At 48.6% G+C, this 27,198-nt stretch overlaps 1 protein-coding gene across 2 annotated transcripts in view; it reads right to left on the bottom strand.

Annotated features, from left to right (window-relative positions):
• RAB41 (RAB41, member RAS oncogene family) overlaps window positions 1-25,124 on the bottom strand; it is a 586,928-nt gene extending 561,804 nt beyond the window's left edge. For both annotated transcript variants that reach the window (XM_085608359.1, XM_085608360.1), the window contains exon 1: window positions 24,645-25,124. In XM_085608359.1, coding sequence (XP_085464485.1) covers window positions 24,645-24,720 — 76 coding nt within the window. In that variant the 5' untranslated portion in view covers window positions 24,721-25,124. The remainder of the gene's footprint in view (window positions 1-24,644) is intronic.
• Between the last annotated feature and the right edge of the window lie 2,074 nt (window positions 25,125-27,198).

Here is a 27,198-nt window from a genome sequence, read left to right as displayed (position 1 = left end):
CCAGCCTGTTCTCATCTTTTACCCATTGCATCATATAGTGGGGCAGGAAAAACTGGGGACCGCCACAAAGATATGTATCTCTGTAACTTGATAATGTACGGTCGCCTTGTGGCATCCGATTAGAAACATGAATTGAGACACCTCTAGTCGTGGTGGACTGAGGGGTGGGGGTGATATATGAATAAACACACAGAGGGGTATATTCTCAAGAACATGTGAAAACCATCGCAAACAGTTACTTGACGCAACCCTCAACATCGCAGTCCATCGCAGGAATATTACGCCGTGTTAACACGGCGGTACCATGCGATAGTCACCAGATAACGCGTCAAATGGCCGCGATAAAATCAACGCCACGCCGCAAAAATGCGAAACACCAAGGCAAAAAAATCTGCGATGAGGCCAAGCGCGATGCAAAAAGCTGCGAAAACCAGCCACAGGTGTGCAAATCCCACGCATCTGGCGGGAAAATGCAACATAAAAGCAGGGTAAACAATGGTGAGATGACAACCTGCGAGCACAAACCCACAGCTGTGACGCAGAACAAATGACCATTGTCCAAATCAGATAGGCATTTCCCCACAAACAGCCACAATGCACATTGACATGCATCCAGTATGTAACCTGCGCCAATGCGGAAACAAACATGGGACACACTGAGAAACCGCATCTCCCTCTCACATTGCAGAGGGACAAACGACACCCCCTGCACACCGACGTGCCATGTACATGACCAAACAAGAATGAAAGCACGGACTAATGCAGGGGCCTTGACTCCCCCTTACACACGTTGCCCATGTTGTGGGCCTTGAGTCACAGTGTGCATACCTGCATCATGGCGGCACATATCAGAGCACAAAAAAATCCCTGTTGTCACCTGTAGGCCACAAATGACAGCCAAAATGGAATGCTGTTGGACAACTGTGACACACATAACTGGCAGTTATAACACGTGACACCATAAACAGCCTCACTGCACAGAGGTGACACACCCACCATCCAACAACACATCCCTCAATTGACAGCACATGTCGCACCCACACTTGTCTGAGTGAAGTGCCTGTACAGATGAGTGACATGCACGCAGGGAATGTGTATCGGAATGCTTTTATTAGCACATGCAGTGCCTGTGGCACTCAACGTACTGTTGTAATCAAGTGGGGGAAAGAGAAGCTATAAGTCCATCCAGCTTCCGAAAGTTAGTTTCAAATCACAAGGGGGGGAGGATGGATCACTTGTCCTGTGGTGCCATGGTCTTATTGGTTGTATCCACTATAAATAGACCCTCATACATCTACACAGGTCAAAGGCGGTATATGTTCATTCTCCGCCATTTGTGTACTGTTTCAGCAACATCATTGGGTCAGTTTATTGTAAAATGCTGACCTCCACCTGGAGGAAGACCTGCTGGCACTGACAGTAGTGGTCAGAAATGAACGTGAATAAGTGCTCGTGGTGAGGTGAAAAATACTACATTAAAATCCCTATGTCACTTATAACCTCTATAATTTATTCGGGAGGCAGTGAATGGGAATTTAAAAGAAAGATATTGTGCGTATTGAATGAGTTACTAGTCATTCGCACTTCTTAATGGTCAACATGTTTCAGCCCTCTGCATATTCTCGGGGCTTTCGTCAGGACCGAATTTCAATGTGTAGGGCCAATGAGGTTCTACATAGAGTGGTTAATTAACCACTAAATACTAGATGGTCAGATCAGTTGTATCTGTACCTAAAAATAAAAGAAAGTAAAGCAAAAGGGTGGTGCTGTAAATTTAAGAAAACATAATCTTTCGACGTTTTCAAAACAAGAGCTTTCGAAACAGTATTATTTTTCATACACATCCGCAATGGGAGTTACATTTACGCAGCATTGTGCATTAGTCATCACAATTTGTGTGAACATGGAGATTCGGTTAAAGAACACTAAAGGAAAAGCAAAGCTATATCGGAGTGAGTATATAATATTTTGGGTTTGTAGCAGACATCGTATTTTGCGTGTCTTCTAACTCATTCATACATTGCATGAATCAAGGATACATTTTAGATTCTCACATACGCGCGCTTGTGTTTGGAAAAGTACTAGACATGAGAACTATCTTATTTGTGAAATCCAGATTACTCTTGGCAGTGTTCGTAGTGCCTAATAGAAAGCAGGATCTATAGTTGCTCAGAACATTTTTATCGACATAAAATCCAATGTGAGTCAGTCTACAAGATTTAATATTTACATAGGTTTGTGGGTGACATCGTATTGTGCGCGTTTTCTCGCTCATTCATACGTTGCATGAATCGAGGGTGCAACTTAGAATACGCGCGCTTTTGTTTGGGCAGATAAACATGAAAACTATCTCCTTTGTGAAAAATAGATTGCTCTCGGCAATGTTCGTAGTGCTTATTAAAAAGGAAAAGGAAAATCTGTGGTTGCTCGAATCATTTTTTCGGCATGAAATTCAAATGAGCGTAAATATTCTCAATAGTTAGTCATGCGGGTAAATTTTACCTTATGTGCGCTAAGTTTCCGCTTCATGGAGTCTCTGACGGGCTTTAAAAGGTTGATTCTGAGGAAAAGAGAAGTGTTATTGTATCTTACTTGAAACCGGAGATGCGGTAGGGACTTCCCACAATACGATGTCACCCACAAACCTATGTAAATATTAAATCTTGTAGACTGACTCACATTGGATTTTATGTCGATAAAAATGTTCTGAGCAACTATAGATCCTGCTTTCTATTAGGCACTACGAACACTGCCAAGAGTAATCTGGATTTCACAAATAAGATAGTTCTCATGTCTAGTACTTTTCCAAACACAAGCGCGCGTATGTGAGAATCTAAAATGTATCCTTGATGCATGCAATGTATGAATGAGTTAGAAGACACGCAAAATACGATGTCTGCTACAAACCCAAAATATTATATACTCACTCCGATATAGCTTTGCTTTTCCTTTAGTGTTCTTTAACCGAATCTCCATGTTCACACAAATTGTGATGACTAATGCACAATGCTGCGTAAATGTAACTCCCATTGCGGATGTGTATGAAAAATAATACTGTTTCGAAAGCTCTTGTTTTGAAAACGTCGAAAGATTATGTTTTCTTAAATTTACAGCACCACCCTTTTGCTTTACTTTCTTTTATTTTTAGGTACAGATACAACTGATCTGACCATCTAGTATTTAGTGGTTAATTAACCACTCTATGTAGAACCTCATTGGCCCTACACATTGAAATTCGGTCCTGACGAAAGCCCCGAGAATATGCAGAGGGCTGAAACATGTTGACCATTAAGAAGTGCGAATGACTAGTAACTCATTCAATACGCACAATATCTTTCTTTTAAATTCCCATTCACTGCCTCCCGAATAAATTATAGAGGTTATAAGTGACATAGGGATTTTAATGTAGTATTTTTCACCTCACCACGAGCACTTATTCACGTTCATTTCTGACCACTACTGTCAGTGCCAGCAGGTCTTCCTCCAGGTGGAGGTCAGCATTTTACAATAAACTGACCCAATGATGTTGCTGAAACAGTACACAAATGGCGGAGAATGAAAATATACCGCCTTTGACCTGTGTAGATGTATGAGGGTCTTTTTATAGTGGATACAACCAATAAGACCATGGCACCGCAGGACAAGTGATCCATCCTCCCCCCCTTGAGATTTGAAACTCAACGTACTGTGCCATTACTGCAAAGGACCCACACAATGTGACGTCAACCAGAGAAGAAACTGTCAATGATGTAGTCCCTACGTACTATTCCTGCTGCAGTGGGGTGTGGTCCACCTGCCTCATCTTCGATCATCATCTTCCGGTGCATCTGGCACTCGTATCCATGGGGCTTTGCTGCGTACACATATGTTGTGCAACACACAACATGCAACGATCTTCTTGCACACGAGGTCTGGGCTGTACAGGAGCTTACCACCTGTGACCTGTCCTGTCACCTGTGACGTCCAGGCACCTGAAACGAGACTTCAACACGCCAAATGTTCGTTCCACGATGCCCCTGGTGCGTTTGTGGGCCAAATTGTACTGCCTCTGGGCCTGTGTGTTCGGGGCTCGGAGGGGTGTCATCATCCAAGCGCAGAGTGCATATCCTTGGTCACCTGTGACAGTGCAGAGACACATGAGTCACGACTACATACTGCATGATGTGTTGGCAGGCTCACTGGTCCATTAATGTGTGATGTGTGACTTAGTGATTCCTGTATGACATGTGCTGCGAGTTGCAAATGAGCTGCATCACTGTGAACTACGTAGACTCCCTGCTGCCCCTCCCCCCCCCTCCCAGGCACATTCACTATTGTGCGCCGCGCGAGTACATCACATGCACCCCTATGGCACACCATTGACATGCCTGTCTGCGCATGTCTACAAGCCAGAGTCCGACACAGTGATGATGCTGCGCAGAATATGGCCGGCCATGTGTGTGTCGGCCCATTGCAAGGACAGTGCTGACACAGATGTAGAGCACCTGCCTGGCTGAACTCGACATGCCGTTGAGGGTACATCTTTGGCTCATGCTGCGCTAATAGCAGCACACACACACAACAGTTGGCATGTGTGATCCCCTGGGGTGCATCAGGCACACAGGATCGCAGGCAACACCGCTCATGGCGACGGCATCGGCCTCATAGCGGGGCGAGAGGCGCCACCCTGGCAGAGATTTTGGGCATTCTGGAAGAGGACCACGCCCAGAGTTACGGGCCTTTTATTCACACCCCTACGCTGGCCTGGCGTACGCTGGCCCAGCCCACTCCACTCACACTTACAGGGGGGACGTAACAAGCTACATTTCCCAGATCTTCCCCACTGGCTGGGGTGACATGGTTGCGTCCACTGTCCACTACACTCCATACACCAGCGGTGTGTGTCGACATGGATATGTCTGTGATCTGCATACTGTAGTCTGGCCAGCACAACCACGCCACACTTGGCATTGTGTACATGCTTATTAATGGGTCACTTGCCTCCTGCGCACATGCCTGGTTCCCACCTCTCCCCACAATCAGCTGTTGTGTGGCTTTGGTGCCATGCCGTTGATGGCCTGTGTACATGGCTAGCCAAGGTTACCACAGTAAGTTGTGCTGTTGTGTCTGGTAAGTGGGCATGTTGTATGTCAGTTTGTGACGTGTGCATTCCCAGTGTTGTGAGTTGCATGATTGTGGAGTTGAGGTGTGTGATGTGTTCATTTGGTACTTACCAACGAGCAGGGCATTTCCGTAGGTGCCATCCTGACATCGCCGGTTGATGATGGACTGTCGGAAGATGTATGAATCATGCACACTACCTGGGTAGTTGGTGACGACATTGGTGAAGAGTCCCTGGTGGTCCACTATTGCCTGCACATTGATGGAATGTGTGTGCTTTCTGTTGCGGTAGTTGTGTGCAGTGTCGGCAGGAGGTACAAGTAGGACATGTGTGCAGTCAATTGCCCCCAACACATGCGGGAATGCAGCTATGGCGTAGAAGCCTTGCTTGGTCTCCATATGTTCCTGTGCAGTGTGAAGTGTAGGTACTGGGGTACCAAGCTGATGAAGGCATCCAGGACTGGTTTGAGGAACTATGATCGGGCTGGCTGTGAGACCCCTCCAACTCTAGCGGTTGTTGGTTGGAAGGTACCAGAGGCCAACAGGTGCAGCACAGCCAGCAGCTTTGTCTGAGGTGGGATGTTGGTTAACCGCTGTGTTGGTACTGTCAGCCTGTGGGCAATGATATTCAGGATGCAGAGGATGTAGTGGGCAATGAAATACTCTGGTGTCATGGCTGAGGCTGGTGCGTTTTCAGAAGGTCCGCGGTCTGTGTCTGCGCTGCCTCTGTGGTAGTCCGGGGCGGGTCCGGGGGTGGTGGCAGGCCTGGGGTGGTGGCAGTGGGTGTTGCGGGCCTGTTGCAGCTCCGAGCTGCATGATGAGTAGCTCCATGGCATCTGTTCTTCAGGTGTGGCTGTGGGCTGAGCTCCCTTTTCTGGTGCCGGCTGCCGTCCAAATTTACACCAGGTCAGAGCAGGTGTTAGTTTACTGCTGCGCATTATTGCATGATTCGTGGTCTTTTCGCATATGTGGCTGGTCGTTTAGAATGTTGCGGAGTGGTGTTGTTGCGGCTTTTTGCACGGGAACGCCTACTCTGCATCTCATTAGCGATAGTTGCCGGGGTCATCTGTGGCGATGTTTTTTGAGGCTGCTATCGCGGATAAACTGGTGTTATGGGCTGTTGACACCAGCTTGTGAATGGGGTGATAAATGTATCGCAAATTTGGCTGCGCTAGAGTGCCGTTAACTCAGCGATAGTTCCTTGAGAATATGGCCCAGAATGTACAATTGGAAATTTTAAAATGCTTTATAACTGTGAAAGCATTCGAAATAAACTAAAAAATTGGTGTCCTTTGATTAATTCATGGGAGGAGCACAAGAGCACAAGAACAGCAAACATAATCTAATATGGATGGGAATTAGCCCCAACTGAAGCACTGGTAGGGAAAATACATATAGGAGGTGCACCAACAGTCAATAATGGGAAAGAGTCCAAATTAAAGTGCAGAATGTTCCATAGTGCATGTACAGTAGATATGGATTCAATTGTTACAGCAAAACAACACAGCCAACATGTTTCTTTCACCACTGTGAACTTCTTCAGGGCGTTCTTATTTAGTAAAGCCAATATACAATGATACGCGTCTTGTGAAACGGTAGTTCACCATATGGAAATATACCATACAAGTGCAGGGTCCCATTATATTACACACCCTTGATCCTTTTAATATCAGGCTAGGCCACCCCGTACTTTCACAGGCCTCGAAAAATCATAAAATAGTTTCCAGACTTGCAGGTTTGGGGACTTAAATAATCTACTCGATCTAATTATAATGCTCTTGAGCTCTTGACCCATAAACTGGGTTCAAATTATGGGATCGTGGGCAAATATTTTAAGTTACTGAGATGCCATTTTCTTCTTGAGAACATGAGAGCACCTTCAAATACATAAGTTCAGCATGTCTGCTGTACAAAAAACACTTTTGTTTGATTTAACAGACTAAACTTTTCCTCCATATAAAATACAAATCTAGCAACATATAAGATACACGAGAGCTCAGTTGCCTCTTGGTTCATCAACTACACTGTCATCAGGGCGGTTTCTAAAATAATGTTTAAAAATCACTTTTAATAAATGCATACTTCTGTGGCCTCAGGTCTCACCCTTGAGCAGTGGGTGCTTATAGCGAGCGCAAAATGGGACAAAGGGGGGTGCTGTTCATTGGGCTCTCTGCCCATTCTGTATTTTTGTGAAGCACTGATAGGAACTGACAAAAAGAGCACAAGCGTTAGAAGCATAAAGACAAAGTGAGACACTAAACTGCAGTATATCAATTCGTCATTTAGAAATAAAACCAATTTGTGTGAATCGCCAACCTTCCCATTTAAGGGAAATATTTGATATTTTCTGTTTGTGAATAAATAATATATTTCAGTATCTATAAATGTGTTTGATATGCTCTTGTCTCTGTATTTTTGTGAATTATTGAAGCTCAAACTGTACAGATTACTTAAGGTGGGTTCACAGGCTTCCACTAATGATTCAGAGGGAGTTCAGAGAAGTCAGAAGGTTGAGAACCTCCAACACAGAGACTCCCCCAATCGAAGATAATAGGCAGATGTCTATGTGCATGAACAAAGGACAGACACCAAGCCACGTGATCCTTACTGAGTCAATCCTAAGGGCTTGTCTAAGTAAATGCTTGGTACTGGAAGCACCAATAAACCATCAGTGTGCCTGCAGCTTCTATGGTTCTGCAGTACATCTTAGCAGCAGCAAGGATACATTTGGATGCATCCACTGGGGGGAATTCTCAGATAAATAGAGCATAAGGGCTGACCTGGTCTAAATGGATTGATATCCTCATACAACCCTTCTATAGAAGTCACAATAAAAGCAATGACCAGCTATATGGTAGTAGCCCCCATGGCCATCATTCAAACCAGATGCCAAGCTTCAATGGACCAGAGGCCGAAGAGCCACTCACCAGCAACTTAAATCCCTTTGAGAGTGGCAGAAAAAAAGAGTAATATTGATCAAGGAATCTGGAGTTTGAGTGAGGGGCTCCAAATGAGATAAAGGGGTGGAAATTAATGTAATCCGGTCATCCATAATAGGTCCAAGACAGCAGAGATCCACACTAGATTTTCAGAATACCCACTCCGACTCAATGAAATGGAAATCATATATAGTCAGTTGTAATCCTACTGTTTCAGTTTTGGCATAGCTTTAATTGTCAATGGTATAATCCTTTCACAAAGGGTATACGTGGCAGGATTTGTGTGCCGGGCATTATGGGAACTTGACCCAAAATGTCTTACTACTGATTTAAACTGTTCCGAAGTCTGTTTATCAGTGCCCCCCTGGGTTACAGATCTGTCTGCTTAACCTATACTGTTGCTCTTTAACTCATTTGACAGGTAGAGCAGAAGTTTGCTCTTCTTACAATTACAACACCAGGCAATTAATGTTAGTCTGATAATGTGAGGCTTGTCATCAATAAGATTATCTGTACTATCAGACCACCACATAAAACTGGCTCGCAGGTAGTAAAAGGAAACCCTTAGCCAAACTCAAACTTATGGGATTCAATGCACCAACCAAAACCAGAACTGAAGGAGCTGTGGCCCTTTTTAGGTCTCGCTGAGTCAGCGCGCATGCGCTGCTCGGAGAGACATTTAGTATGTGAGTTTTGAAAGTGCTGCTGGCTGGCGACAAGCTTGCGTTCCCGCGAGCCTGCACGCGCGCAGCCGGCAGCTTTGCAATATGTACAGCCGCGTTCACTCACTTTCGCGCGCGCAGCCTACTTTCACTTTTCGCGAGCGTGTTTCTTGTTTTTTTCTATTTTATTATTTCATCAGCCTACTTTCACTTTTCTTGCGCGCGCGCACCACTCGCGTTTCTTGTCGATTGTTGCTCATTGCTGCTCTCCCGGCTGTGGTTGTAGAGTGCTACATATGTAGGACAAGTGTTCTAGCTCCCCACATAGGGGTAGAAACCGCTATTTAAATGTTACAATTAAATCTCCCAGTCTTTGTAGCGCATCTTCATTTCAGTGTGATGTGACTAGAAAACAAGCATTGGCATAGCCAATAGGTCTCGCTTTTGGGACCTTCTAAGTATTTAGTTATCCAGCACAATATTCTTGGTGCAACAACAACTGTTGCATGGCTAAACACCTAAAAGGTCCCAAAGGCGAGACCTATTGGCTATGCCAATGCTTGTTATGCCTTACAGCAGCTAATGTCTCTTTGTTTCAACATCTCATTGAGAAAACAACATCAGACCACTATTTCAAACTTGACATACTCTATCAACAGGCCCTCAAGTCCTCCACAAGATTGCTATGCACAATGAGACCATCTACATTGTATGGGCTTCACAATGATGACTACAAAGTGGAAGGGTGAGCAAGAAACACAATGGCCTGGGATGCGGCCAAAAGTAAATACCATTGGTGGACATTAATTCAAGTATTTCATTCATCACTTTTTGTATTATTCATTGTGACACACTGTGGGGCTTATTATGATGGCAGACGGTCAGACCGGTGACTGCTATCGTGGAGGTCAGGAGACGGGCCGACAAGTAGTCGGTGGTCCGACAACTGCATTTCGTTGTGCCTGGCTGGCTGGCTGGCAGCCAGAAAGTGCGCATTTACACGCTGGCTTGTGCTGCGAACCAGGAAAAGAGCCACAGCACAGGCTGCAGTTTAAATAAGCACTTTGTGCACATCCATGCACTGTGTGCCATGCACCATGTGGTGCATGACACAAGGTGCATGGAGGTATGTGGGGGCACTACATGTGTCCCCTGGGCCACTTTAAAGTGGCCCCCGATGGACGGGGTACCTGTTTGGGGCTCCCAAAGTCCCTTTCAGACAGCCCATTCATGGCTGTCTATCCAACATTAGAGAGCCATCAGAAAGGGGTATCGTAATCCCAACTGCAGTGCCTGCTCGGCACCACCGCCATTCAAGGGATATGATTTCGACCGCAGCCCTGACGGGATCTCAGATCATGTCAGAGGTGACAGTCTTTTCCCCGACCACACAGGGCCCGACTGCCTGCATCATAATGCAGCAGTCGGACCGAAGGACTGTCAGTCAGCCGGACCGACAGTCCGACTGACATCATAATTAGGCCCCAAGTGTAAAGGGTATGCTCAGACTTAGGTTTTGTGCTCATAGTACGAGTGGAGCCAAGCTGCACTCAACTGAAGAGGCTCAAATAAGCCAAATTCTGTCTTGGGTTGCTTGTGTTCCAGTTCTGAGAGGATCTAGCTTGGCTGTTAGGGCGGGACAGTTTGTACTTGTAACGCCCTGAACGTCTCAGGATCGTTTAACAGACACGACAATGAGGACGCAACCACTTGTGAAGGGTTAGTTCTTTTAATGAAGGCAAATTAAATACAAAGAACAAACAAAAGTTATAGTCACTGGAATCCTCCAGGCTAAGTACGTTACCAGCCCACAGCACGGATGGTCCTAACCGTCCTCTGCATATACGCCGATCCCGGCGTATGCCAACAGAGGGCAGAAATGAAATGGCCGACAATGCCAATCGGTAGGCTGTGAGGGGCACGAAGAGTGTTGGGGAGAATCGAGGAGTCAGGGAAACACCCAGCCGGGGTCTCTACCTGAAGGGAGCAGCCGCTCAACCTCTTCCTCAGACTGCACCGGGACGCGGAGTCACCTCCTGGTGATGCGTCACCGATACCCCAATCACAAGCAAGAAGACTGAACCGAGAGCAGCCGCTCGATCGATCCTGTGGACTTCCGAGTCTGTAACGCGGCAAACACCTCCTGGAGTGCGTTACAGCTGGCAGTCCCTGTGTCTCTGGTCGGGCTGGGAGTTACGACTCCAACCAGCAAAAGCGCCACTGCGCTTGGACTCAGCCGAGTCAAAAAGCGAAGCTCAATGGTTGACCGGTAGAGCTTCCGGGTCCTTCACAGGTGACGATGGGGCAAGACACGGCCCAGGGAGTAACGACTCGACCTACCTCCGTTCTTGCCTTACTGGAGCACCACTCCGGAACACTGCTCTTCACGAAGCAGGTACGTCGGTGTAGACACAATATCCGACAGCCTTGTACCTCCCGGTTCCTCCCTTTATAGGGCGTGTTTTCCTTGAGTTATGTAACAGCTCTCCTGTTTACATAAGGGCGTGTTTCCCTTGAGTTATGTAACAACTCTCCTGTTTACATAAGGGCGTGTTTCCCTTGAGTTATGTAACAGCTCTCCTGTTTACATAAGGGCGTGTTTCCCTTGAGTTATATAACAGCTCTCCTGTTTACATAAGGGCGTGTTTCCCTTGTATGACAGGAATTCTTGACAGTACATCCTCCCTCTCAGCGGCTCCCCACGGGTCCAGCGCTGGCAGGAAAACGCCGATGGAACAAGGAGACCAAGCGCGGAGCATGAACCCCTTCAGCCGGTTCCCATGAATGCTCCTCCGGGCCATAGCCTTTCCACGCAACCAGGTACCACAGCTTCCCCCTGCGCCATTTGGACGCCCGTATGCCCGACACTTCATACTCCACCTCCGACTCCACGCATACCGGCCTAGGTGTCCCAGACGGCTTGGAGGGTGCTGGTTTGAGCAATGATACATGAAAGACAGGGTGTATCCGCAATGACTGGGGCAAGCACACCTTCACGTTCACGGGACCCATACACTTGGTAATTCGATAGGGGCCCATGTACTTGGGATGGAACACACTGTTCTTTCGAAACCTCATGTTTCTTGTGGATATCCAGACGTAGTCTCCAGTGCGGTACAGTGGCCCGGGCCTTCTCTTCCTATCTGCCGCAGCCTTGTATCTTCTCTTGGCCTCTATTAGGACAGCCCTTGAGCGCATCAACGTGTCTTTTATGTGTGCCACCCTGTCCGCTGTGGCGGGAATCCTGTCCTCTCTGAACGGATGTAGAAATGGCAAGAACCTGGGATGTTGGCCATAGTTGCTATAGAACGGAGATGACTGTGTGGAGCTGTGAGTGGCGTTGTTATAGGCTATCTCTGCAACCCATAGCAAGTCGACCCATTCTTCCCTGCCCTGGTCCACAAAACATCGCAGATACTGTTTGAGCGTTTGGTTCAGGCGCTCGGTTTGGCCGTCCGTTTGAGGGTGATAGCTGGTGGACAGGGCGGTCTTAACATGCAGCGCAGTGCACCAAGTCTTCCAGAATTGCGCAGTAAACTGCGACCCCCGGTCCGACACGATCACCCCAGGTAATCCATGCAGTCGTACCACATTCTTTAGGAGTAGTGACGCCAATTCCCCGGCCGTAGGGACTCTCTTGCAGGGGATGAAGTGCCCCATTTTCGTCAAGTAATCCACCACCACCAGTATTGCCGTCATCCCCTGGTCTACCGGTAGGCCCACCACGAAGTCGAGTGATATGCTATCCCATGGTCTATCCGGGGTCGGAAGTGGATGTAAGAGCCCTTGGGTTCGGCCATGGTCGGCCTTCATGGTAGCACACGTAGGACACTCCTGTCCCCACCTCCTGACATCCACTCTCATGGTTGGCCACCAGAAATGCCGCCCCATGCTAGCCACCGTTTTTTCAAAGCCCAAATGACCTGCGCATGGAGAGTCATGGCACCAGATGAATGCTTGTTTCCTTAGCCTAGGCGTGGGTATCAATAGGCACCTGCCCTTCAGGGGTATCCCGTCCTTCAGCTGCCATTCTCTGTGACTGAGGAGCCACCTCCGCCATGCGAATGACCTGATCCCTCTCTTTATTCCCCTCAGGAAAGTATCCGGTTGGATAACCCCCAATACCATCCTCGGGGAAATGATGGAACGCTCGGTTGCAGGCAATGGTTCCTTAACTGCAGATTGACGGGACAGGGCGTCCGCCTTCCGGTTTTCCGTCCCCGGCCGATATGTGATGCGGAAGTTGAACCCCGCAAAGAAGATCATCCACCGCAGCTGTCTGGGAGAAAGGTGTCTAGTGGCCGTCATGAACTGTAGGTTCCGATGGTCCGTGTACACCGATACCACATGTCTTGCCCCCATCAACCAATGCCTCCATTCGGTGAAGGCGTCCTTGATTGCGAGAAGCTCCTTCTCCGCAATATGGTAGTTGCGTTCGGCGTCGTTGAGTTTGCGGGACATGTACGCAACGGGATGAAGCACCCCTGTGTCGTGGTTGCGTTGGGACAAGATAGCCCCCAGCGCCACATCCGACGCGTCCGCTTCCACCACGTAGGGTAGATCCGGATCGGGGTGAGCCAACACCGGCGCCTTACCAAAGGCGCTTTTCAGGGCCTCAAAGGCTTTGTTCGCTTCAGGGGACCAGACAAACTCCTTGGACTTCCTCAGTAGCTGTGTGATTGGGGCCACCACTCCTGAAAATCCATCTATAAACCGCCTGTAAAAGTTGGCGAAGCCAATGAAACTTTGGACGTCCTTCACGCTTTGGGGCACCGGCCATTCTTTCACCGCCTTGATCTTTCGTTCTGCCATCTCCTGTCCCTCTGGACTCAGCATCACTCCGAGGAATTCCACGGATGTGACGTGGAAGTCACACTTGCTGAGTTTACAAAACAGCATGTTTTCCCTCAGCTTTTGGAGCACAGCTTTGACGTGGTGTACGTGCTCCTCCACACTGGACGAATAGATGAGGATGTCGTCGATATATACGACCACGTAGATATCCAACTCCTCTCTGAATACCTCATTCAAAAAGTACTGAAAGGCTGCCGGGGCGTTGCACAGACCGAACGGCATGACGAGGTACTCAAAAAGGCCGAACCTGGTCTTAAAGGCGGTCTTCCACTCGTCTCCGTCCCTCATGCGCACCAGATGGTATGCCCCTTTCAAATCCAACTTGGTGTAGATACGAGCTTTCTTGACCTGTTCCAGAAGTACACTGATAAGAGGCAAGGGGTACCGATTTTTTATGGTTATCGCATTCAATGCCCTAAAGTCCACACAGGCTCTCAGCTCCCCATTAGCCTTCGGGATGAAGAAGAGTGGCGAGGCGGCCGGAGACTTGGACGGGCGGATGAATCCTAGCTTGAGGAGTTTATCCAGGTACCCCCGGAGATGCACGTTTTCAGGCTCCGTCAGGGCATACAGCCTGCCGCTGGGAACGCTGGCCCCTGGCACCAGGTCGATCTGGCAGTCAAACTGTCTATGTGGTGGTAGCACTTCCGCCTTCACCTCATCAAATACATCCTCAAAACTGTGATAAGCCTGGGGGAGATCCACATCTTTTTCTGCCGCTGTAGCCACCGTCTGACTCCCGCTCTCATCTGCGTCAAGGGATTCCGTTCTTATTCCACAATGCAGGATGCAATACGGTGACGTCATTTCGATGCGATGTGTTGGCCAATCCACAAAGGGGTTGTGTTTCTGTAGCCACGGCAATCCCAATATGACGCCATATTGGGGCGCTCGGATGATGTTAAAATCGATTTGTTCCAAATGGTTCCTCCCATATCTCATCGGAAGGACCCCCGTGTGCTGTCCGATGGGCCCCGTCACCAATCGCCTTCCGTCTACCGCATAGACGTCTTCGGGTACTGCTTTGGGAAGAAGCACTAGCCCTAGCCTGCATGCCTCGTTGTGGTCCATAAACATGCCAGTGGCCCCTGAATCCACCATGGCCACAACGGGTATCCACTGGTCATGCACTCCCACGTGCACCGTGATAAACAGGTGTCGTTGTCCCTTAGTGACCGAGTTGGAAAGTGAAGGGATGGATGAGTGACTCCGAGATGCCCCTTCTCTGGTCTTGGAGTCCTCTAGTTTTCCGCCGGTATGTCCACCACGGCTGTTACCGACCGGTTGGCCCGATAACGTGACGTCTTCGGTTTGGCAGGGCATTCACGTACGTAGTGGCCTTTTTTGCCACAATATAGGCACAATCCTTGTTTACGGCGTGACTCTTTCTCCGTGGCTGTGAGGCTCGCTCGTATTGCGCTGATGTCCATGGGTTCTCCCTTGGATGCGGTGGAAGTTTCAGGACTTCCCACCGTCACATAGGATGGAAGGGATTTTCCTTTTCTCCCATGATCCCCCTTTCTTTCACTTAGCCTATGTTCCAGCCGTAATACCAGGTTGATAAGGCCCTCACATGTCTTGGGTTGAGGGTCAATATGAGCCACGGCGTCCTTGAGCTCATCGCACAGCCCTTGATGGAAGAGCGCCGTCTGTTTAGCAACAGGCCACTTGGTTTCCGCAACCAACCTTCGGAACGCGTTGAGATACTGCACCAGGTCGTTGGATCCCTGTCTCAACTCAAGCATTTCACGGTCCGCCGTGTACGAGTCAGCCCTTCTGTCGAATACCTTCAGGAATTCCTCGCGAAAAGCACCCCAATCACATAAGAGGGGGTCGTCCCTGCTCACCAGAGGTACGGCCCATTGTGCCGCGTTTCCAGCCAAATAGGATATAAGGAAAGCCACACGAGCCTGACTCGTGGGGAACGCCTTTGGTTTGCACGATAAATGTAGCGCCACTTGTGTGAGGAATACCTGCACTGTGTTAGGATCCCCACTGTACCTCTCTGGTGTTGCCAAGGGGATGGCTACCGGCATTTCCACTACTACCGCAGGGGTCTGGTTCGTGAGGGAGGTGCTGGGCGTGAGCGGGTCCAATTGGATAGCATCCAGTCTGGCTTTTACATCGGCTGTTTCTTGCCTAGAGGCAGCCACTTCAACTTGCATGGCCGCTAAAGCAGCCAGCACATCATCAAGTGTTGCCATGTCTGTTATCGACCGGGAGACAGTTAGTGTTATTAAGGTCGGATATTTTGTAACGCCCTGAACGTCTCAGGATCGTTTAACAGACACGACAATGAGGACGCAACCACTTGTGAAGGGTTAGTTCTTTTAATGAAGGCAAATTAAATACAAAGAACAAACAAAAGTTATAGTCACTGGAATCCTCCAGGCTAAGTACGTTACCAGCCCACAGCACGGATGGTCCTAACCGTCCTCTGCATATACGCCGATCCCGGCGTATGCCAACAGAGGGCAGAAATGAAATGGCCGACAATGCCAATCGGTAGGCTGTGAGGGGCACGAAGAGTGTTGGGGAGAATCGAGGAGTCAGGGAAACACCCAGCCGGGGTCTCTACCTGAAGGGAGCAGCCGCTCAACCTCTTCCTCAGACTGCACCGGGACGCGGAGTCACCTCCTGGTGATGCGTCACCGATACCCCAATCACAAGCAAGAAGACTGAACCGAGAGCAGCCGCTCGATCGATCCTGTGGACTTCCGAGTCTGTAACGCGGCAAACACCTCCTGGTGTGCGTTACAGCTGGCAGTCCCTGTGTCTCTGGTCGGGCTGGGAGTTACGACTCCAACCAGCAAAAGCGCCACTGCGCTTGGACTCAGCCGAGTCAAAAAGCGAAGCTCAATGGTTGACCGGTAGAGCTTCCGGGTCCTTCACAGGTGACGATGGGGCAAGACACGGCCCAGGGAGTAACGACTCGACCTACCTCCGTTCTTGCCTTACTGGAGCACCACTCCGGAACACTGCTCTTCACGAAGCAGGTACGTCGGTGTAGACACAATATCCGACAGCCTTGTACCTCCCGGTTCCTCCCTTTATAGGGCGTGTTTTCCTTGAGTTATGTAACAGCTCTCCTGTTTACATAAGGGCGTGTTTCCCTTGAGTTATGTAACAACTCTCCTGTTTACATAAGGGCGTGTTTCCCTTGAGTTATGTAACAGCTCTCCTGTTTACATAAGGGCGTGTTTCCCTTGAGTTATATAACAGCTCTCCTGTTTACATAAGGGCGTGTTTCCCTTGTATGACAGGAATTCTTGACAGTACTGGAGCAGGATCAGAGTTGATTTGCATATGGCTGGGTCTAATCTGAGGTAGCATTGTGGGCAAAAACATGATGGACTGGGACGCAGCCCATGTAATTACCAATGGCTAAGATTAATTCAAGCATTTTATCCATCACTTTTTTTTTCACTTTCTACAATCTAAAAAAATCATATCACTAAAAATACAAGATTTGAAAAAAAATATTATTGTCTACGGGTGCTCGTGGAAGCCAATTTCTATGGACTGGAATCTAGAGAATGCTAAAGTGATTCTGGTATTTTACTGACCTCTGCTGGTCGCTTTGTATCAAGAAAGTTAAATAGCGGCAGATGCCAGAAAAATTAAAAAAAAAAAAAAAAAAAAAAAGGGTCCCTCAGCAGAAAGCATTTCTGGTATTTTACTGACCTCTGCTAGTCGTTTTCCATCAAGACAGTTAAAATAGAGGCAGTTGAACAGAAAAAAAGTCCCTGAGCGGAAGCATTCAAGTCCTAGGGCTGATCTCCAAAGCCCACAAAGTATATACACATAAAAGTATATAATAAGTGTATACAAGAGGTCTCGAATGCTCGACCTAATAAAAATGAGAAGATACACACCACCTTCTTCAAGTCATGGTACAAAATCATACTTGACAGGTTTCAAAGAACCTTCCCATTCTTGAAAGCTGAATCATTTACCTAACCAATATACCGCAGTTCAACATATACATAATCAACTCAGGCTCACTGTTAAACAAGCAGGCCTACCACAGAAGGACCTGCAACTCTCAACTGTTCAACAATAAACTTTCTGGATCCAGGCTTGTATGCATGTCTGCCTGCAGGGATGGAAAAGGGCCTCTGCTGGTCTCCAGAGCAAGGACTCCTGCCTCGAGCCCCCCCACAGCGAGTTTTATTTTCATGTTTGCCTCAGCGCACAGCAAAGGTGAGTGCACTAAGGGCTCCATTTAACACAAAGTAAAACCTAGAGCTGAGCTCTGTGATCTTGAGGAGCACACCTTGTGTTCCCTCCTTTAAGAAGCCTGAGTACCATCAGCTCACCGGACAGAGGCGGCAGCAACAGCTTACACAAGCAGAACAGGACGTTTAACGTTTTGCCAGTCAGGGAGCGTTTCCTACTGGCCTCTCCAGTGTGTTTTTTTATTCCTCCTGGTGGCCCCCGGCCCTGGGCACTGCACCCAAGCCAACGGACCACGCACGCAACTGGGGCGTCATCCTGGACTCCTCCCTATCGATGACCAGACAAGTCAACGCCGTCTCCTCATCTTGCTTCCACAACCTCCGCATGCTCCGCAAGATCTTCAGATGGATCCCGACCGAGACCAGGAAGACTGTCACCCAGGCCCTCGTCACCAGCAGACTAGACTACGGAAACACCCTCTACGCCGGTACAACAGCCAAGCTTCAGAAAAGACTCCAGCGTATCCAGAACGCCTCCGCCTGTCTCATCCTGGACGCCCCCCGACGCAGCCACATCTCGAGCCACCTGAGAGACCTGCACTGGCTCCCTGTCAACAAGAGGATCACGTTCAGACTCCTCACCCACGCACACAAATCCCTCCACGACCTGGGCCCAAGGTACCTCAACGACCGCCTGACCTTCTACACGCCCACCCGACAGCTACGATCCGCGAACCTCGCCCTCGCCGTCGTCCCTCGCATCCAGAGAGCCACCGCCGGAGGAAGATCCTTCTCCTACCTGGCGGCTAAGACATGGAACTCCCTGCCCGTCCACCTGCGGCTGACCCAGGACCACCTCGCCTTCAGGAAACAGCTCAAGACCTGGCTGTTCGAGCAGTAGCAGACCCCCTCCCCCAAGCGCCTTGAGACCCTTCCGGGTGAGTAGTGCGCGATACAAATTCCTTGATTGATTGATTGATTTTATTTGGACAGCCGGTCCCCTGCAAGAAAGTCCTTTGTTCTATTCATATGGGACATGGGTGACATATGTGTAGTTCACGTATGCGGGGTCGAATCTGTGCAGAGCGAGTATCCTTCCTATGACTGTAGAAACACAGGAATCTACTTCAGTTTTGGCACTAGAGGGGTACATAGATGGAAACTGGAGACATTGTGAATTACAGGGCTTCTTCAGAGCATTCATGAGGTCCTTTGTGGTGGACTGGACTAGGATGTGAAAAAAACCCTAGCCTTTCCTGCTCCTTTTTTCTTTGGCATATTATCCCCAATAATACTTGAGTGTGGAAACTCTTACTCTTTTATGCCCTTGTTTTGAGATCCTAACTTCACCCGTTCTACTTGCTAAAACTGTGAGAAAAAGACTATAGCTGGAGTACGACACAAAAGGCAAGAACTGCCTCACTTTGCTGCCTTTTTGTCTAGGTTTGCAGTATACAATTAGTGCAAGCATACATAAAATTTACGGTCGCACACCAGTAGAAACTGAGAAGCTGTTTGAGTTCCAACGATGAGTCGCTGACTGTCAACAGCCCATTGCCATGTCTAGGAACACAAACCTTGAATCTCTGCAGTCTGCCACGAAGAGCTGTCTTTGACCTGCCTTCTGTGAGGTAGCTGCAACGCATGGAAGAATCTTCACTGCCAGTCAGTGCAGTAATGCCTTGAGGCTCTGGTATGCCACTGGCATGGCTAGAAGCAAATACTACTACGACAGCTTGACGGTCAGGAAAAATGCAACGGCATCCAACAGTTTTCCAATGAGACGAATCGCATGTGATAGCAACTCAAGAAGGCTGATGCGTCAACAAGATGACCTATCTCAGCTGGCGATTATGTCAACCGCCATTGTATTATCACAGCAACCCAACCAAGTTTGGGTTCTTGACTTTATTTGGGTTGTGGGTTTTGGTTCAAGAAAAACTCAAGAGAAGATCCTCCCCAACCCGAGTGGCGCTGGTGGATCACAGCTTTCTCCTCACAGGTGTGCACTGCCCCACATCCTTATCTAGAAACCACATTTCCACAAGAAGTAAAGCCAGAGACAGCAGTACCATCAGCTGTGACTCAGTTAGCATGACAGTTCCTCGTAGACCATCCAGACCCACGTCCCACCAGCAAAGCAGCCCTGCACTTAGCTGGCAGAAGCGGGGTGACCCAACACCTACAGACAACAGACTAAAAACCTTATATAGAGTCTGGCGGATGGGATACTCAGTAACAAACATGGTGTATATCCGGTCCACCATATTACAAGGGCATTGTAGCCTATGGCCAAATTACTGTGCAAGGGAGCAGCATGATAAGTCTCTAGGGACTACTAAGCACTACCACGAACCTAGCCATATTTCCTGTGAGAAGTGCTTGAATGGGATCCCCAAGGGCCAGAAGAACCACGCCCACCAATTCTTCAAAAAAGACATGGGTCTAAGTTTGCAATCACTATTATACACTACCATCACAAGAGCAACAGCTTCCGCTAAGCACCAGCTAGCTCCTCAACAGTGAGCGTTACCTAGATAGTTGTGTTTTTACCCTGTGACCTTCGATGTACAGTTTTGATCTTTCTGTGTTGACTGCATAGAAGTAAGGTACTTTTCCTTTCATGTAAAAGTCTAAGCTGGACAATTATTTATTATTGGATATTAAGTGTCTCATTCAGTTTGGAGTTTCTACAACCTCTCTGAGTAAACCCTGACCTGCTGGATTTTGTTACCCTGATGGTCCAGTGCTAAAGGGGTGTATGTGGTGCTCAGTTTCAAATCCACCAGTAGAGTATTAGCCCCAAAACACCTGTGATAAACGACTTAAATTGTTCATATTTGAACCCAGTATCCAGTCTGCCTTGGGTCGCTTGAAAAAGGCTCCACAATGTATGCATGCATGTATGTACACGATGCGGAAGAAAACTCTGGACCAGCTAAGGCTAAACTTGTCTGATAAACACAATAAACAGACCTCAAGATCACCAGGAACGCCGGATCCACTGCAAACCCTTAGGGAGAATGGGAAGTAGACCTGGGCCCCCTAAAGGAGGAGGAATGGGTGGGGGCGAGCATATCTGCCAGTTATTATTATTATTAGCTGGTGATGCCGGCCAGGCGCAGTCTCATCCAGTTCAAATATTTTCATAGAGTTTAAGGCACACCAGAACGCGTCCATGAAATGGATAAAAGCCAAACACCAAAATGTGTTAGATGGCAAAGAGAAATAGGTGCAATCCTACACATAGTATTGGAGAGTCACCGGTGCTTCATAAACATTGGCCCAGAATTCATAATCTCACTCAAATGACCAGTGGCCACATTCTGAGGGACCTCAAGATGGCACTGCTTGGGATGGCTTGGTGAGATGGGCTAAACAGAAATGAGTTGCAGCGAGCTTAATAACTGCTAAAAGGGAAATTGCCTGTACATGATGGACACTGGCTGTCCCTGCCGTGGAAGACTGGTTCAGGGTCATGGAGTTCTGTGCAGTGGCGGAAGAAAGAATCTATATGGCATGGGGCTGTCCGAGTGAGCATTTCAAAATATGGGGCCCGTGGTTGGATAAGCGACACTAGGATGACCCCTAGTTCTAGTCGCAAGGAGAGCTCACAAGTCATGAATGTCGTTGGAAGGGTTTACTGCATGTAACAGTGAAGATGTATATAAATATGAAGTCCCGGGCTGGGCAGCATTGGTTAAGATGTTTTAAGTCATGCTTTTGGTATTGTTGGACAATAATAAAATAAAGTTGAAAGGTGGAGGAATCCATCAAGATGGCCGCTGCTTCTAGAGCTCCAAAAGGGTCCTGGGAAGCAAGCGTTCAGTAAAACCTTTTGTACCTCAAAAATAGCACTTCTATCCAGAGATCATTTGAGAGAAGGTACTGCTGAATACAATTTGATGATCTCAAGGAAATTACACACACGAAAAAAAAGGGGGGGCACCGCGAGGTCAGGGACAGAGGCATGCCTGCCTAGAGAGAAGTGGAGCTGTAGCAGAGGCCTCAGGCGGCCGGGAGAGCTATGGCCAGATTTGTACTTTCGAGTGTGCAAAGGAGCGGCAACAGCTTGAATTGTATTGGGCCACAAGAACCAGTTACGGTATTTGATCGCCATTTTACATTATTTGAGGAATATTCAAATGTCACCAAAATACTCTTGAACTGGAGTTAAAAATGTAAACGGAATGGAACCTAGCAGATGACTTGTATCTTTTTTAAACGTCAAGGGCACAAAAATCGAATCAGTTTCCCTCTGATGCGGGTACCACCGTCAGTGCATCCGGTGTTGGTGGCGCTGGGCAGAAAAGCAGAATCTCACAAACGGAGGACAAACTAGCAAAAGCCCAACACCCAGAAAGGAAACACACCAGTCTGAAAAGAAGGATGTGATAGGCATGGTCTATGGAGCATCATGCTACTGTCGGTCTGCACGAATTCAAACTACAAGCTTCTCCTCCCTCGTACACACTCTTAATAAGTGTCGCATTTTAATTATGTTCAATAAATAACAGATGAGATAAAACTCATCATACCAGGCTGTGCTTTCCACATGCAAGTCTGGCACTAGACAAGAATCAGTGTTGGCACCAGACAGACCCTGCATAGGCGAAGGGCTCTTTCAGAGTCCATCCGGCAAAGGGGCACACGCCTCCAACAAGGGTTTTTACTTTAAAATGACAATAGATGTGTCTAGGCGCACTGTCACTGTCCATAATTTGTGACTTACCACGCCCCATTTAGTGACACAAAAGGTGTCTAGTCACTCTCATTGCTGCACAAAGGGAGAATAAATGAATTGACAGACACACGTTACAGTTACAATTTTCAAACTTATAGGAGAGAAATCATTCCTCAAGTCCATATAAAATGTTTAACAAAAACGTATATTGCAGGTCATTTACATGGAAAAATATATGCTAATCTTGCAGGTCAACGGCATCCGCACAACTTCAAAATGTGGCTAACATCAATTACTCTGAAATCGCAGGCCAAAATCAATATCCACTTTTGGTTGAAGAATTTTTGGTCTTGTTTAACCTAAAAAAACGTATTGATCTGACAAAATACTACAGATCTACCTTCGGTTAACCTTCACAACATCTCAAACCCACCCTGCATTACCTCGCACGCTTCTTGTAGCGCCTCAGCCCCACCCTGGCCTACAACTACCGGGTTTCCTCAATCGCTTCCGAAAGGATGAATTATGTTTCTTCTCCTCACTGCTTAGTCAAAAGGGCAGCTTCACATGTGTAGTCACCGAGGGCCCGTTTCACGCCCTCAAGCATGCGGTTTGAGCAGCAGGCCTTCGCCTTGATACTGGTTCAGCACTGGACAGCGGCACAGCGCATCAATAGACTACGCCCAGACACGAAGCGAGAGACAGTACAGGAGGGGAAGGATCCGATTACCAGAATGGGCCAAGCAGAAGGACTTAGTCTTCTTGATCTATCCTGGGAAATTCTAGTTCGCCAAGGAAGACCAAGAGCACCTACAGGTCGGTGGTGTAAAGAGGCAGCAGTGCCAGGCCTGGGAGCTGACAAAAAGAGAAGAGAAACGCTAAAATTGCAGCGGGCAGTAGCCAGCAAGTGCGGATTTTAGGCAGTCAGAGGGGAAAGCTCCCAGTGTGAAAAAGAGGAAAGTGTCATAATGTGAGCAAAGAAGAAAAAGGGTAGTGGGGGCAGCGACACGGGAGCAATAAATGATGCCGGGGCGGTAGCAGGAGGGTGCAGGCAGCCAGGGATAATGATTAAGTATACAGTGACAGCCACGGGAAGAGGAGCAGTGACTGCTGAGGGACAGGGTGCAGTGACAGCGGGAGGATGCACTGACAGCCAGGGGGAGGGAGGATGCACACTGACAGCCAGGGGGAGGGAGGATGCACACTGACAGCCAGGGGGAGGGAGGGAGGATGCACACTGACAGCCAGGGGGAGGGAGGATGCACATTGACAGCCAGGGGGAGGGACGATGCACACTGACAGCCAGGGGGAGGGACGATGCACACTGACAGCCAGGGGGAGGGACGATGCACACTGACAGCCAGGGGGAGGGACGATGCACACTGACAGCCAGGGGGAGGGACGATGCACACTGACAGCCAGGGGGAGGGACGATGCACACTGACAGCCAGGGGGAGGGACGATGCACACTGAAAGCCAGGGGGAGGGACGATGCACACTGACAGCCAGGGGGAGGGACGATGCACACTGACAGCCAGGGGGAAGGAGGATGCACACTGACAGCCAGGGGGAAGGAGGATGCACACTGACAGCCAGGGGGAGGCAGGATGCACACTGACAGCCAGGGGGAGGCAGGATGCACACTGACAGCCAGGGGGAGGCAGGATGCACACTGACAGCCAGGGGGAAGGAGGATGCACACTGACAGCCAGGGGGAAGGAGGATGCACACTGACAGCCAGGAGGATGCACACTGACAGCCAGGGGGAAGGAGGATGCACACTGACAGCCAGGGGGAAGGAGGATGCACACTGACAGCCAGGGGGAAGGCGGATGCACACTGACAGCCAGGGGGAGGCAGGATGCACTGACAGCCAGGGGGAGGCAGGATGCACTGACAGCCAGGGGGAGGCAGGATGCACTGACAGCCAGGAGAGGCAGGGTGCAGTGACAGCCAGGGGGTAGGCAGGATGCACTGACAGCCAGGAGAGGCAGGGTGCAGTGACAGCCAGGGGGTAGGCAGGATGCAGTGACAGCCAATGTGCGATGGCAGCTGACCAGAGAGCCGCAGTTAGCAGGGAAGAGGCAGCAGTAACACTAGGATGAAGGGAGGGGCGTTTAAAGGTGGGGCTCGTTTGGTCTCATCTCCATCCAACGATAGTCTTCTTCCCCCACTGCCGCCCTCCACCCCCAGCAATGGCCCTACCAGGCCGGCCACGGACACTCACCGCTCTGCTCCCCCAGGAACACCAGCTTGAACTTCCTGAGCGGGTTGCCGAACTCCCCACCGCCGGAGGAGGACATGGCGCCGGCTGTGCAGGTGGAGGCGCGGGGACGCGCGGGGCGAGGCCGGACAGGGGCGCGCACAGGGCCGGGGGGCAGGGAGACCCAGCGAGCTGTGCTGATCGGGGCGCCTTGCTGGCTCTCGTGAGATTTGCACTGAAGGAACGTAGGGAACGGATGGCCCGGGGGCTCAGGGCACTGAGGGATCCGCAGCAGACACACCAGCCGCTGCCCCAACCGTCTGCAGCTGACAGGAGGCGGCTGAGCTGGGGACGTCACTTCCGCTCCCGCCTGGGCGGGGCCTCCCCTCCGCCCTCACTGGCAGCTCGCTGACGCAACGCCCCGCACGATGCGACGTGACGTCACTGTTTCTCCTGCCTGGGCGATGCCTGGCTTCTCGCTCACTGTTAGTCCATTGACGCAACGCCCCACGTTATGCGCGATGACGTCACATGGGTGGTGACATCACCGGAGGTGCTCTTCTTGGATGCTTGCTCTAGGCAGGGATGCAGCAGGGGTTTTTTCCTGGATGGTAGGTAGTAGCTCGGGGCAAGAGCGCCATTCAAAGATAATGGTGCAGGATGTTAAGACGGTACCCAATGATCCGAGGAACACAAGGTTGAGGTTAGGTACTTATTTATTGGAGTTAGTAACCTGCGTGGATAAAGCGATGCTCACCCTAAGCCAGCTATTCTCCAACTGTCTAATACCGAATCCCCAAGGCTCCAGGTGGAACGTGGAATGCACTACACATAATGCTCCACACTCCATGCCACGAGAGCATCTACATAGTTAGGATTACAACACATCCTCCCTCTTATACAATCAAAAAATGAAAAGAAAAGAAGAACACACCTAGCAATGAATAGGAGCAAAAGTACTTAAGTTATGGTGAGATAAAAACAAAAAGGAAGACTAATAAAACACATAGTGCAACACTTTCCAAACTACACAGTACAAATAATGTTTCAAGCATATGTTAACATTTAACAATTTTTTTTCCTTGAAGAATTAACAAATAATAGATTAAGTTAAGTACATATATAATCTTTCAAGTAGCTTGGAGGAAAACGACCTCTAACATGTCTTACTTCTCTAGCAGCAGGAACATTTGGTTCCACCTCATATGGAACGGCAGAAGCGTCACCACCACCCCCTTGCCTTCCCAAAAGAGTGGAACCACTAGCACAAGAGCTATTCATGAAATCACTGTCTGGCATCGATAAAAAAATATTGCTGGAACTAGAATTTTGTACCTCATCCCTGACCTTGGCACCTGCACAACTTTTCTGGTACAGGGCAACACGTCTATAATTCCATTTGTCTCCATTCTCTAGAATGACCCCATAAGGTAAAGTGTGTTTAACTTTGTAAGGTCCCAAAAATTTTGAGCAACGTGTACCCAGTCTACCACTACGTACTTTCACCCAATCGCCTGAAGTAATACGTTTCTCTGCTTTCTTATCAGTACCCACACCTTGTGGAAGGTCAAGGGCAGGAATGTCAATGGAAGTAGAATCTCCCAAGACAATATCCTTCATCCAAGTGGGAACCAATTTAGTTTTGGGAAGCCTACCACGCATCATTTCAAAAGGTGTCTTACCAGTCACTCCATGCACACTTGAGCGATAAGCCCATAGCATTTCAGAGACCAAACAACTGACCTCCCTCCTACTGGACCTAGCCATTTGGATGGCACCTTTGATAAGACGGTTAGCCCTCTCAACCATGCCATTGCCTTGTGGATTATACAGAGAGGTACAAATGTGCTTAATACCAAAAGAACCCAAAATTTTTTGCATTTCATCAGATGTCAATTGGGTACCATTATCCGTAACTAATTTTGATGGTATACCTTCCTCCCCACAAATTTCTTTCAAGGCATTGATGGCAGTCAAGGAAGTAATATCTTTTAAGAACTTAACTATTAGCCACTTAGTATGGACATCTATGACTACTAAGGCAAAGCGCAAACTTTCTCTGAGACCATTCATAGGTCCAATGAAGTCTAAGCAAATAGTATGCCATGGTTGACCTGGATCAGTTATGTGGCCCATGGAAGCTTGAGCTCCTACCTTCAGACGCTTGTCACTTTCCTTGCAAATTTCACAATTCACAACCCAAGAATCTACGTCAGAGTCCATTCCAGGCCACCACCAATTCATCCTCAACCTTTTCTTTGTTCTGGTTTGACCTAAGTGTCCTTCATGCGCTAGACCGATTAAATTGCGTCTTAAAGCTACAGGTGGAATGAATAACTCCCCTCGCATGATAATGACATCGCCACAAACAGATAACTCATCCAGAACCTTGGTGTATGGTCTGATGGAAGGGGAAACTGAGCTTTCTCTTCTATTACCTAATAGGATTAATCGTTTAAGATCCAACATGGAACTATCAGTAGACATCTCCTTGATCCAATCAGCTTTGGTTAAGGCTTGAGAATCGAAAACACTTAACACATCCTGAACAGACGCAACAGCTCCTTCTCTCTGACTC

This window comes from Triturus cristatus, chromosome 5_2 (assembly GCF_964204655.1).
Source record: "Triturus cristatus chromosome 5_2, aTriCri1.1, whole genome shotgun sequence".
Classification (NCBI taxonomy): Eukaryota; Metazoa; Chordata; class Amphibia; order Caudata; family Salamandridae; genus Triturus; species Triturus cristatus.
The sequence above is the reverse complement of the archived record's forward strand: the minus strand, read 5'-3'. Positions and strand labels throughout refer to the sequence as shown.